At 38.9% G+C, this 13,745-nt stretch overlaps 1 protein-coding gene across 2 annotated transcripts; it reads left to right on the top strand.

Moving 5' to 3' along the window:
- The first annotated feature begins 112 nt into the window (after positions 1-112).
- On the top strand, positions 113-13,522 carry CRELD2 (cysteine rich with EGF like domains 2). 2 transcript variants are annotated; one of them, XM_039513934.1, is made up of 10 exons: positions 113-414; positions 1,193-1,275; positions 2,351-2,461; positions 4,123-4,214; positions 5,618-5,794; positions 7,201-7,299; positions 8,217-8,300; positions 9,341-9,436; positions 10,755-10,895; positions 12,923-13,522. In XM_039513934.1, exons 1-10 carry the CDS (start codon positions 265-267, stop codon positions 12,979-12,981), a joined length of 1,092 nt encoding a protein of 363 aa, XP_039369868.1. In that variant the 5' UTR covers positions 113-264; the 3' UTR covers positions 12,982-13,522. The 2 variants fall into 2 exon arrangements, with proteins under 2 accessions (XP_039369868.1, XP_039369878.1); XM_039513944.1 differs by lacking the exon at positions 113-414 and adding an exon at positions 630-749.
- Positions 13,523-13,745: the final 223 nt, after the last annotated feature.

The raw sequence follows: 13,745 nt of genomic DNA, 5'->3' as shown, positions 1-13,745 counted from the left end.
CTGGGACTACACGTGGATTCTCATTGGCCCCGAGCGTGGCGAGCTCTGATTGGACCACGTTCCTACGGGCTCGCTGTCTGCTCCAATGGGCGCCGGGGCTGGAGTACGCGTGGGGCTGACGCGGAAATCCGAATGGGGGCAGCAGCTGGGCCCGGCCGGCTCGGTTCGCTGGTTGCTAGGGTGGCTGTGGGGGCTCGTGCGGCGCCGCCGGTAGCCGGCTCCTGAGCGAGGGGTGGCAGCGCCCCGCTCCCCCTCCCCCGCGCCATGAGACCCTGCCCCGGGGGCGGCCGCGCGCCGGTGGCCGCGGCGCTGGTGCTGTGCGCCGCCCTGCTGCTGCCCCCCGCCCGGGGCGCCGGGCCGCGGCCCCGCCAGGCCTGCGCCACCTGCCGCGGCATCGCGGACCGCTTCAGCCAGGTGGGGCTCGCGGGGGCGGCCGGGGGAGCCGCGGGGGCGGGCGTCAGCCGGGCACGGGGGTCCCTGGAGATGGAACCCAGGCGTCCGGGGCCCCGAGAGCGGGGCAGGCTCCCAGCCTTGTGCCACCTCCCCGGGCAGAGCCTCGCTCCAGGGGTCCGGGGCGGCCGGTGCCTCACGCTGCCCTGGGGCGAGATGCTCAGTTCGCATCTCGTCTTGGGGCTGCTGAGCTAATGGGGATTGAGACTTCAGCAAATTGGGCAGTGGTTCATTCAAGCGCTTCTCCGCCCGGTGTGGTGCGCCAGCTGCGGGAACGGGTCTGCTCCGGCTCTTCTGGGGTGTGTGTGTGAACCTATATGTGGGGACATACGTCCCAGTATTGAGATAAAATCCTGGCCCCATTGACTTCAGTGAGGCTGGGATTTCACTCACATTCTCATATGGCAGCCAGGAAACCAATCTTAACAAAAACTATTCCAGAACCTTATTATGCAAATGACAATCTAGGTATCATGTACTATTATAATTTACCTTTCTTTCCATCTGTCTTCCCCCCCTCTTCCTGTTGCCTTTCATCCCTTTGTCTAATATAATATTTGATTGTAAGCTTCAAAATCTTGTTTTACGTTTTTGTAAGCACCTATCACAACTTCGCATGTTGTGGAAGTTATAAATATTACTTGCCTGTTACACTTATTTGATTACTTTTTAATAGTTGTTTCATATTATTTAATATTGTTTCAATAAAGCTTATTTTTAAAAAGTATTTTGTCTTCTGTAGGGATTAGCAGATACAGCAAAAAAGAATTTTGGTGGTGGGAACACTGCTTGGGAAGAGAAAACCCTATCCAAGTATGAATCCAGGTACAGTATATCTATGAACATTTACTTTGTGACTAAGCCATGCTTCTCATCTGCAGTAACGTTATAGCATAAATACTGAACCCATTTTGTAGAATAATAAAATAAAAGCTATGTGTTCTTAATTATTTCTGATAAAATGGAACCAATTTGATACTTCCATGGGTAATAGCAGTTTTTGGTGAAGACTACAGTCCAGTGTTTTAACCCTCAATCTGATTTTTACCAACACCACCAAAAACTAAGCTACATTACGCTGTTGAAAATCTTGTGAGGTTATTTAGCAATTTTATTGAGTAGTGTTTTTTTCCCAGTCAGAGCTATCATAGCCTTGATCTTAATCCCAAACTGCTGTCATATGTGTTGCACTAGAGTTTGTTAAATAAAGAATCACTCCCTAAATGCCTGCACTATTGTAGAATGCAGTGTTGTTTTAGCATTGTTGGTCCCAGGATATTAGAGAGATAAGGAGGGTGAGGTAATATCTTTTATTGGACCAACTTTGACAGACAGCAATCCAAAGGTCCAGACTTTCTTCCTGTTTGAATGCTAGAACAATTTTATACTTTACCTTTCCAGTCCTTGCATATGCAGGATGAAAAACCTGCCAGTCTGAATTGTAGTCTTCTCTCAATCTGCAAATTCAGTATTGAATTTTGGTCTCTGGACAATAAGATGCTAGTGTGAAACTTCTAGATTTGAGTTACTAGAAAAGCTGTGGATTTATATTGCTTGTCAATATCTGATTTTACATTAGATAAATATTAAAAATATTGCGGTTGAGAATGTTTTTCTTTTTTTCCTTTGCAACCCACTATAATTTATAAATATAATTGGTAAAATTAAAGTGGTTCTTGTGATTTTGTTCTTCACTGGTACTGGCTTCTTAGTTGATGCAACATTAGCTAACTCTTTTTATGCTTCTGCAGGGGATGTTTTGTTGCTATATTTGGGAACTGGCCCAAATCACACCACAAAGTGATCATATAATAAAAGTTAAAAGGTTGGAGTCTAGATACTCAGTATCACATACCATTCTTAAATTTAATTTTAAACTTGTAACTTTTTTCACTTCTAGTGAAATCCGTCTTGTAGAGATCATAGAGAACCTGTGTGACAGCAGTAACTTTGAATGCAACAACATGGTAGAAGAGCATGAAGAACATATAGAGAACTGGTGGTTCAAACTGTAGGTAACAAAATCTCTAGTGAGTTCTTTATTTGTGGATAAATATCTAAGAGGACAATCCATCGTTACCAAATCCTGTGTCTGATCAATAAGAATAGCTCAGCCTCACTCCCCCCTGCTACAATAACTCAGTAAGAAGCTACTGTTTTTTTCTCTGTGGTTACTGATCAGTTAGGATTATGAAATCAGGGTAAACTGTGGAGAAAGTTCATAGTGTAGCCATGATCTTATTCTGATGTTATTTGATATTTATACTGCACCTTTCATTCCAAAGGCTCTAAAAGCACTTTATTACTCTACGCGCAAAGTATTATGAAATGCAGCAATCTCAGGACTGGAAGGTAGCACCCATTCAGCATGCAGTACAGCAATAAGGAAAGGTAGAAATTTAGCTAAGACACCCTGGCAAACCTTTCTTCTTCTTCTTAAAAGTATCTTGAGATCTCTATTTAAGTACCTTGAGCAAAAAGACCTAGCTCTTCTTAAATTTGGAAAGATAATGCACAATAAATGGCATATTATTCTGTTTACCTTGGATGGATGAGTTGCTAGATCTATGAGCCTGTGGAGTTTCTTGTTGTTTGTCCTAGATGAACATTGCCTTAAAGACAGGCAGTATGTTCATACTGCCTCTCTTTTTTTGTTTTCCTGACTTACTAACTCACTCGATAGGAGGTTGATGCTAATGTGAGTCCAGGGATTTGATCCCTTGTGAACGTGAAAGTCTTCGGTACAATCCCATGGTTTCTGTTACTGTTCCCATCCCGATCAATGGTTAAGATTTCTACGTACTACTGTAATATAAATAAATAAAAATCATACTCAGCGAGGATGGCTTGTAGGATTCCATATCTCTTCTTCATAGTTCCAGATATTTTCTCAGTTTACAAGTGAAAAAGTAGCTCCTCTAACTGCCAGTTCTGCCAATTTAACCTGGGATTAGTAGGGCCACTTGTGCTTGTATTACTTCATCATGTACTCCATCACATCCCTGCAGCCTGCCGCTTCCCGCAGTTCCCATTGGCCGGGAATGACGAACTGCAGCCACTGGGAGCTGCAGGGGGCCGTGCCTGCGGAAGGTCAACATCGGCAAAATGTCTTGTGGTCCGCAGTCAGCTTACCCTGATGGGCTGCATGCAGCCCACGGGCCATAGGTTGCCCACCACTAGTTTAGACTATATTCCATACCTTAAGAAAAAAAAATTAGCTGGTTGGACTGTTTCCTCACTCTTTACCTTTCGCCCCCCTTTTTTTTTTTTTTTAAGTCGGGGATATGAAATAACCAAACTTTTTCTGTTTATTACACATCTTTCATTATTTAAATAAAGTAATTTGGTTTTGGGATACCATCAGATTCTGGAAGGCTTCCAGCAACTAGTCACTGAATTAAGATAGTTCTTTCCATTGTTGACAGAAAACAATTGTGATCAAAACATACAGATTATATAATTTTAAAATTGATTATTTTTATTCTGTCCTCTAAAACTACACTTCACTTTTTTTTATAATAGAGTCAGCCAAGGTGAGAAGTTTGCCCATGTGCTATTCTTGAGAATTGTGTTAAACATGTATTTCAAACAGTAGAGTTTTGTTGAGTTGTGTGATGAGTTAGAAACAGGAATCTTTACTCCTTTTAAGAAATGAATGTCTTTATTATACAGAAAGAAGAAGTATCCTGACTTGTATAAATGGTTTTGTATAGAAACTACTGAAGTTTGCTGCCCTGCTGGAACATATGGACCAGACTGCCTTGGTATTTCTTTAAATTAAAAATTACAGTAATTTTAAGCCCATGAGTATATTGGCTCTGTTTTATCCAGTCATCTCATGCTTGTCCTGAACTGCTTTGTAAAAAATAGAACCTTGTTGGAGACTCCATCTGACTTAATGGGGGTCCAGATCAAAAGAGGTGAGAGGGAAGTGGTGCCTTGAAGTGGGGGCTGAGCAGGCAGAACCATAACAGTGAGGCAAAAAGAAGGGTTAGTGCCCAGATACCATGATGATACTTACAATAGTATTATAGTAAATAGCAAGAATTGTGTGCACATATGGAAGTAGTGTAGCTGAAGGATGGAGCAGCAGTTGAGAGGCCAGAGACGGCAAAGCATCCTTGAGGCTGCTGAGGAAGAGACAGGCAAATCCACATTTGAGAATCAGGTGGAAGGGAGAGTAGGAGAAATGGGAGGGAGGCAGCTGGAGAGGTTTAGGAACAGCAGCAGAGGAGGCATAGTAGCTAGGTGATTCTGGAAAAAGAGTAGGAGAAGTAGGTGGGAAGAGGAGTGGGTTAGATCAAAGTGACACTGCATCTGTGAGAGAACTACAGACCTGGCTGAGTGGCAGGCCAAGGCTGCCCTCTAAAGTGATGTCATGGGAATAGGGTTAGCTCAAAAATGGACCTCTCTTATAAGTAGTGCCATTAATATACCTGTCTGCAGTTGCAATCTGGTCGCTCTTCACAATCCAACTATCTTTTTGTTAGTTGCTAAATAGATGAAGCCTAATTATATGAATTCCAAGTTGCATGAAATTTATTTGTCTTCCTGAAACCCAAATTCACTTAAGTGGAATTAACTTAGTCAAAACTCCAGTAAGCAGGTAGCGCAGACATAGCTATTTTATATTGGCGCTGGTTGGAGTTGAAACATTTGGATGTGTATGAGCAAGTGAGCAAAGGGTAGGCCTATTCCTCAATCTAGGCCTCTTTGCTACCTTTTTTTCAGGAAATCTATTTTTCAAGAAATGATATAAAAAGAAATTCAGCACAACAGGTAAACTCTAGATAACTCCAAAATTCTTATGAAAACCAGTCTTTATCTGAAATACATTATTTTAATGTCAGATGTCACTGAGACATTGATTATTGGCATTGACCTGTATACTGAAGAACAAAATTAAGACCTTGTCATGGGACTTTTTTTTTTTGGTTTCAAGAGTAGAACACAACTAATGAGGAGGTTCTGCACATGATGTGATCTTCCAACATGAAAAATAAATTCCCCCTCTCTCTTTTTATTGGCTAATTTGGGAATGGATGGGTGATGGAAGGGTTGGGGTTGGAAGGAGATAGAGAATACACCTGTTTAGAATTTCAAGTTTTTTTTTCCCCCCCATAGTAATGAAAAGTTCTAAGTTATAATGTTTTAACCCTCTTTGTAGCATGTCACGGTGGATCAGAAAGGCCTTGCCATGGAAATGGTAACTGTGATGGAGATGGCACTAGAGGTGGGGATGGATCATGCAGTTGTAACAGGGAGTACACAGGAGAGTTTTGTCTAGAGTGCGCTGATGGTTATTACAGCATCCTGAAAAATGATACACATTCTATTTGTGCAGGTAACTAGCATTTGCTTACCTCTTTGTATAACCCTTTGTTAGTAATTAAGAATTCTGATATACTTAACAAAATATCTTAGAAAACCGTGCAAGTAGAGGATATAAACTGACAAGAAATGAGGGGAAAAAAATCAGAATATTAGATTACTGTGTCTTAGTGAGACATATCAGTCATGCACATATTCCATTGTGGTGGAGTATCTGAGGATCTGGCAAATCATTCTTCTGAATGTTCTTTGTTTTTTTGTTAATCTGTTCTGACAGTAATCTTTAAGTAACTTTGTAGCATAAATCAATTATTAAATTTAACTATTGATTTTAATTGCATAGATAATATATTAAAATATGTAGCAAATATCCTATGAAATTTTGACCTTAATTACCATATGGTGGTCTACATTATAGCCTGTGAAATAGTCTATCCTGGTCACTTCACAATATTTTTAGCCAAAATCCGTTTAAGTTCCATCTAAAACAAAAAACCTCACAGTTGTATATCTTGATTCTAACACTCTAATTTTGCAATTCAGTTCAGAGCAGACTTATTTAGTATCTTAAAAAACCTGATTGTAGGATTTAACTAAAAATGTTACTTAACATTAACTGAACTATTAGTAGCACTATTTGGCAGTGTTTTAATGCAGTTATGTAGCACTTTTTTTTCCCATCTAACTTGATTCATATTATGATCTAAAGAAATTTATCCAGTAGTATCAAATCCTAATACTGGATGCATAGCATGTTTCACCAGGACTTTTGAGGTCAGCCATCTCAGGTGGTTGGTTCCTAAAGCAAAATTAGGTGCTAAAAAAAAATTGTTTGCTGATTCAGTAGGTAGCACTGCTCTGGGTTAGTACTAAACTAGTTCCCCAACACTGTACTAGTGAACAAAGGGTTGCAGGAGTTGCTACATTTCTGATGAGAGGTGTAATTGGTTCCAACCAGTTCCAGTGATCAAATAATCTCACGGCTCTCTTCTCAACACAAGGGTGCCAACCTCTCTGTACTTACTAAGTTCTAATGTGGGTGACTACATTCTGTCTCACCTCATGTAGTTAGTTTCACTTGACTTTATTCTTCATTAAAATTATGCAAAATACAAAAACAAAAATTCCAGCTTGTTGTATAGTGTTGCCAGTTAAAGTGCTTGCTCTCTTCTACTCTATAAGTAGTCAGATTTTGGTAATGGGTGAATGGAAGTGTGTCGTTAAAAATAAAATAACATATGATGTTTATAAAAACTCCAGATTTATTCTGAAGCATCATATTTATACATTAATGTGATCAGGTAGTTTCCGGTCAATCCTAGTATTTGGTTGCCTGGAGACTTAAACTTTTTGAAAGAAAATCTAATTTGTTTAAAGCATAAGTTAATGTAGCTCTGACTGCTCAAAATCTCTTTCCAGCTTGCCATGATGCTTGTAAAACTTGCACTGGCTCAACTGACAAAGACTGCAAGGATTGTAAAGAGGGCTGGATCAAAAATGAGGAAGAAACCTGTGTGGGTAAGCAAGGCTTTGTCCACACTAATACAAAGTTAAATGCATTAAAAAAAATAATTGAACCTTACATCGATAAGCTTAGACCACATCAATTGGAAACCATTCCACTATAAGAGCATTTATGATATCCTTCTGGAAACTAGCTCAGATGTGTTCTGTGATTTATGGTAGTCTCTTGATTCCTGACTTGTAACATAATGCATGGAACAAGTAATCTGAACTGAAAGCTTGCATCTGTAATCCACTGAACCACGTGTGTGTGTGTGTGTGTGTGTGTGTGTGTGTGTATAAATGAAACAAGCACAGAAACAATTTCCTTGTCTTGTCAAATCTTTTTTTAAATTTTCCTTTTTTTTTAGTTATTTACATTTAATACAGTATACTGTATTTGCTTCTTTTAGTCTCTGCTGCTGCTTGATTGCGTACTTTTGGCTCTAAATGAGATGTGTGGTTGACTGATGAGTTCAGGGATTCGTAACTCTGAGGGTCTACTGTAGTGTTTATCTGATTAGCGTAGGAGAATGCATACCTCCAAGTGTTAGACTTGGAAACACATAGGATGTGAGGTTTTCTCAATCTCAGTTGCTTTTATTTAACTTGAAATCATTCCAGTCTGAAGTGTCTGTCTTGCTGTTGCTCTAAACAGAATGAAGCTTCATTAGTATTTGAGTGTCAAATATACATTTTCAAGTTGGGCAAATTAATATGGGGCACTGAATGCTTTTTGCTTTCAGGACGTTGTGGGCCTGATGCAACCCCATTGGATGGGAGTCGATAGGAGTCTTTCTATTAACTTACTTATCATGACCTGTAAAAGAAGTAGTTCTTACAGGATGTTGAAGATTAACACTTAAACATTATGCTAACTGTTAACCACATTCCACAGTTATAGATAACCTGTGTCATTTCTTATGTTTCAGATGTGGATGAATGTGCTGTAGAGGCTTCTCCTTGCAAAGATGATCAGTACTGTCTAAACACAAATGGATCTTTTATATGCAAAGGTTTCCTTTCAATTACCGTAACATTTAGAATAATATTTGAGCTATATAGAATGGAACAACTTCTGTTATTGTCTTCTGTTAGACAAGCGTGACTAATACTGTTGATTCAAAAATACCCATATTAATTTAACTATAATTTTTTTCTGTCCTAACCACAAGTTAGGATAAGAGGATTTGCTGTTTGTGTCCTCTTCCTTTTTTCATATTTCATTTTGAGGGATGTTTGTATAATTGACATCATCTGTAGTGTGTCTTGAAGTTTGTCCCTGGTGTTCAGAATCTGAATGTATTAATGACACGTGCTGCCGTTTTGTTACAGCCTTGTCTACATCACCATTATAAATCAACTTTGTTTATAAGACAATTAGAGCCTCTTATACTATTTGTAGCAGTAAATGATGATATAGTTACACCTAGAATACCATTAATTATTTTCAGCTTTTCCTTGCTCATAGCTTTCTGAAACTGTCTGTGCTTGGTTTCAACGTAAAGTGGACTCTTCTGGAATGCTTGAAGAAAATTTTATATATTTCCATTTCACAAAGTCCTCACAATGTAAACTAATGTACTGTTGCCTGTTAAACCCTCACTGCAGAAAACTGTCTGGCTAAATAGTAGAAACTATTCAACTTAATAATGGGTAACCGCCACTGCCCACAAGGAATGTTTAAATGTTATTAACCAGCACAGGCAGTTTCTTTTCATATTATTTGTTTCCTTTTTAAATCAAGGAAGCTGAATTACAATGCACAACAGTGAAGAAACTAATTTGGAGTTCATCAGGGGCTGTCATATTGTTCAATTAAGCACCCTTATAATAGTGCCCAGTCCTGATTGGGAAGAGATGGGGAGGGGCCTATAGGTGGTTTCATGTTGAACACGTGAACGAGTTAGTATTATTTTGAGAACTATAATTTCTTTCACTCCCCCCCCCCCTCACCCTTTACTGATGTAAATTTGTGAGCTTAAGTTCAAGATATAGTCTTTTCTGTTTACATCTCATCTGCATTCCGGTATTCATTAATGGTGTTTTGTTTTAGCATGCGATACTAGCTGTGTAGGCTGCACAGGAGAAGGTCCTGGCAAATGTAAAAACTGCTTGTCTGGATACACAATAGAAGATGAAAAGTGTACAGGTTAGTTGGATTTTTGAGTTACTCTTAATGTACTGTAGTGCACTTGCTGGATCAACATATGTTCCAAAAGCTGGAATACAAGATGGGTTATTGCTGAGTGTCTCTCTTTTTAATGTTAGTCTGTTAGAGCTTCAGGTTTGGAAATGCTTCAAAATGTTTAATAAAATAAAAAGCTCAGCAGTCCACTGGTTTTATGTAACAATAGAGATCCCTTCTAATATTCAGACACTCTGCATATGGCTAAACTGATCTACAGCAAGGCCTAAAAAGACTAGACACTGCTACACAGGGGGAAAAGGTATTGCATTGAACACTTAATGTTTGTTCCTGGTATATCCATTATAGTGACAAGATAACTCATTCAGGAGAGTCAAACATATAGTCATCATGATTTCTGACCTGAATTACTGTACATGCTCATGTTATGCAGACTCTAAGCTTTAATTTTTATTAAAGGCAAGCTTGCAAATGTGAACAGTGTAGTTTGTCATGTCTGCCAGAGTTAGCAGGCAGCCTGAAACAATGCCGCAGACATGTGGACTCTGTCTCCTATTAATCTAATTAGAGTGGCAACTCTGAAGCTCCAGGATGATGATTAATAATTACAGCTTTGACACTGAAGTATTTCACTGGTGGTTACTTTAGCATTGGGAAAAGGGATGGAGTGAAGCCCTTGAGGGGTGGAAATGGGAGTTACTGTGGAGAAGGAAATTTGGAGAGAAGAACAGAGGACATAAAAGGAGGAGCAAAACAGTGGAGGGAAGATTTAAAAAAAAAAACAGGCAGAAGTACTGATGTCCTAAAGAGGAGCATTTTCTTACTGAATGTGACCATATGGGACTGAAAAAATAGTTTACTACACAAAGCCTCTAATCTCCCCTCAACATCTGTGCAAATCTTCAACTGACATCTGTGAGATTTGCTGTATATTGAGACGAGTACAAAGTCCTGAACTTATCCCACCCCATGAACTACAATCAAACATGGAATCAGCACACTCCTCCCAATGAGTTTGACATCTCTGTCTGAAGTCAGCAGAATCAAGACTGGTTACTCTGACAGAAGTCAAAACTATGGGCAGCATTTCTGCCTTCTTCTTTACTGAGGAGCAGTAAATGAATATACTAGAAGGGCCTTGACATCCACAGAGGAAGAGAGCAATGTTTGTCTTCCCTTGTTGAAATTAAATATGTCTTGAAAGTTCTTTGCAAACCCCCTATGTAGCTGATTGTTGGACACTTACATGGGACTGGGTGCTAGCAGTTATCACTATAAATGAAACAATTACTTGTTTTAAAGCAGTTAATTTCTTTTTTAGATATTGATGAGTGTAACCTTGCTGAAAAGGTGTGTTCAAGAGAAAATGAAGACTGTATTAATACCCCGGGCAGTTACAAATGTGTCTGTTCAGAAAGCTTTGAAGAAAAAGATGGTATTTGTGTCCAGACTGAAAAAACAGGTGAGTGACTTAAAAAAAGGCCCTTAAACTAAAAGTACTTTAGTACAGCATGCCTAACATACAGGCTTACAAGGTGTGAATACTCTACAGCTTTGTCACTATATTTGTTCCGAGAGTATCCTGTCTCTTCCACTTTCTCATCTGTGGGTGCATGTATACACATCCATCAACCCTTAATCTGGGCCTCCTTTTTTTGATGTTTTTAATTTTAAGTTGTTTGTGGGTAGAGGAGGCATTCCCAGATAGGAAGTATCAGTCTTTAATTTTATTGTCCTCCTCTTTCTATTTGATAGTACCTTTCCTTCTACTACTTGTGCTTTTTGTTGTCCCCTTTGGAGAGAGCCCCTCTTGTGTAAGCTGTCAAACAAAATCCATACCAGGGTCTTTCATATTGTAGCTTTTTTCTGAATCCCCTCCAGTTTAACAAGAATTTGTGGTCTGGAGAAAACACCTTACAATGAGTGACTTAATGAGAGCAGTCCATGAAGTTCAAAGAGAAGACTCTGGGGGGACTTAATCAGAGTCTGGAAGTACCTACACAAGGAGAAGATATCGGATACCTGAGAGCTCTTTATTTTGGCAGACAAAGGCATAACTAGATCCAATGGTTGGAAGTTGAAGCTAGAAAATGCACATTTGAAATAGGGTGCAAATTTTTAGGTTAGGGAAATTAACCACTGGAACAGATCACTAATGGATGTTACAGATTTTCTGTCACTTGAAACAGTGGTTCTCAACAAGGGTTATGTGTACCCTTAGGGGTACACAGAGGTCTTCTCGGGGGTACATCAACTCATCTAGATATTTGTCTAGTTTTATAATAGTCTACATAAAAAGCACTAATGAAATCAGTACAAATTGAAATTTCATACAGTAACTCGTTTATACTGCTGTATATATGATACACTGAAATACAAGTACAATATTTATATTCCAATTGATTTATTTTATAATTATATGATAAAAATGAGAAAGTAAGCAATTTTTCAGTAATACTGTATTTTTGTCTGATTTTGTAAGCAAGTAGTTTTTAAGTGAGGTGAAACTTGAGGTACGCATGACAAATCAGACTCCTGAAAGGGGAACAGTAGTCTGGAAAGGTTGAGAGCCACTGAAAAGATACTTTAATCTGACCACATTATTGAGCTTGATGCCAGCATTACAGGGTGAAAATCTATGACCTGTAATATGGGGGAGCTGACAGTCACACTAAGTGGTGATGGTCCCTGTTGATTTTTAATCTTAGTCCATGTGAGCCATATTGTGCAGAAGTCCTTCTTAACCCTTCCTAAGGTCATGAAGGATTGAGCTATGCTTGCTTTCAGTATAATTTTCACTAAGTAGCTAAGTTAGCCACACATGTGTGTGCAGTCTTAGCTGTGTTCTCTGTGTCCGACCTACAGCCCACTAAAATCAATAGAAATATTCCCATTTACTTCAGTGGGCTCTGGATCAGGTATTTTGAGTTTAACAAAGAATACAGATGTATTACATGTTCACAATGTGAATTAATGGGGTTATAACTCAATGTTCAAAAGGCACTTCTTATTTCCCTGTTAAGTGTCAGTCTCCTACACATCTGTTTGGGATATAGGTACAAGAGTTTTTTGTTTTAATTGGAAGAGGGTGTCTCTCCTTGTTATCAAAATACCTGAATTGCTTATTCTTAAACTTAAGTCAAAATTATAATACACTGAAAACAAAGGCTTAAAACGGAAAAAGCTATGCTGCTGCTATTGTGATTGCTTCTGCTATAAGTGTATTCTATTTAAGTCCTTTGGAACATATATGATATAGAAACACTGGCTCCAGTAAGCATAGGCTCTGTAGACTGGAACCAGGAGACTAATGCAAGCAGGCCTCTCCCCAACATGACTTGACACATGTTACTGGTTCTTTCTTGATGGATACTCTTTGGTAGTTTCTCTTAACACAGTAAGTTCCTAGAGTCAAAAGGTGACAAATATGGTGGTACTTATTGTAAAATGTAATTAGAGGCTTTATTCTAACTGAGACACTTCTTACAGGAGAAGAAGTAGAGACATTGGCAACTGCACCTCCATCTGCTGGACATGAGGATTTATGATCTGCATTCCAAAGCAAGACATTAATATCTACACTATAAATTATTGGACTGAAGTGCTGTTTACCTGATGTACTGTGGAAATGGTGTTGAATATTCAGGTTGCCAGTATGATTATTTTGGAAACTGATAGTGATGAATTGCCCTCCCAGCTGCATTTCTTCATTCACTTAAATAAATGCCACTTTTATACAGGTTTAATAAAACCCTCAAACTACAAACCTCACTCGAGATGGATAAAGTATAGCATTTGTTTGAATTGGTGTAATTGATTTAAAAACAGTTTATTCTTAAGCAAACTGCCTATTTCTCTTTCTAGCATCTATTAGGAATGATCATCCTTTTAGAAGGGCTTAAGTTTATGCTGAACTTCATAATTCAAACAAAATGGACTGACCATCTGGGGACTTCTGCCGTGAATATTTTTTCTATACTAGAATTTGGCTTTTAGAAACTGTAAAAGGGAGTCTTTTTGGGAAACTCTTGTCTTAAATGAAAGCTGAATGCCTAATACTGCATTCAATAAAGATTTATTTTGACTGGTGTGAGTCTCAAGTTGCAGAATATCTCCACGCTCTGCTTTAAATGGAAGTTACAGGGGAAAGTAGATGAAAGGAGAGAGATTATTTTGCAGTTTCAGTAATGGGAGAAAAGTGCTCTCACTATCTCAGCAGACTTAGTGGCATGTTTCTTCAGAAAGTTGTCTACAAAACCTAATGAGTTCAAATTTCTCCTAAATAAAGTGGTTACATTAGATGTTGTACCTA

This window comes from Mauremys reevesii, linkage group 1, assembly GCF_016161935.1.
Source record: "Mauremys reevesii isolate NIE-2019 linkage group 1, ASM1616193v1, whole genome shotgun sequence".
Taxonomy (NCBI): domain Eukaryota; kingdom Metazoa; phylum Chordata; order Testudines; family Geoemydidae; genus Mauremys; species Mauremys reevesii.
Note: the sequence above shows the minus strand (reverse complement) of the source record. Positions and strands in the feature narration are given on the sequence as shown.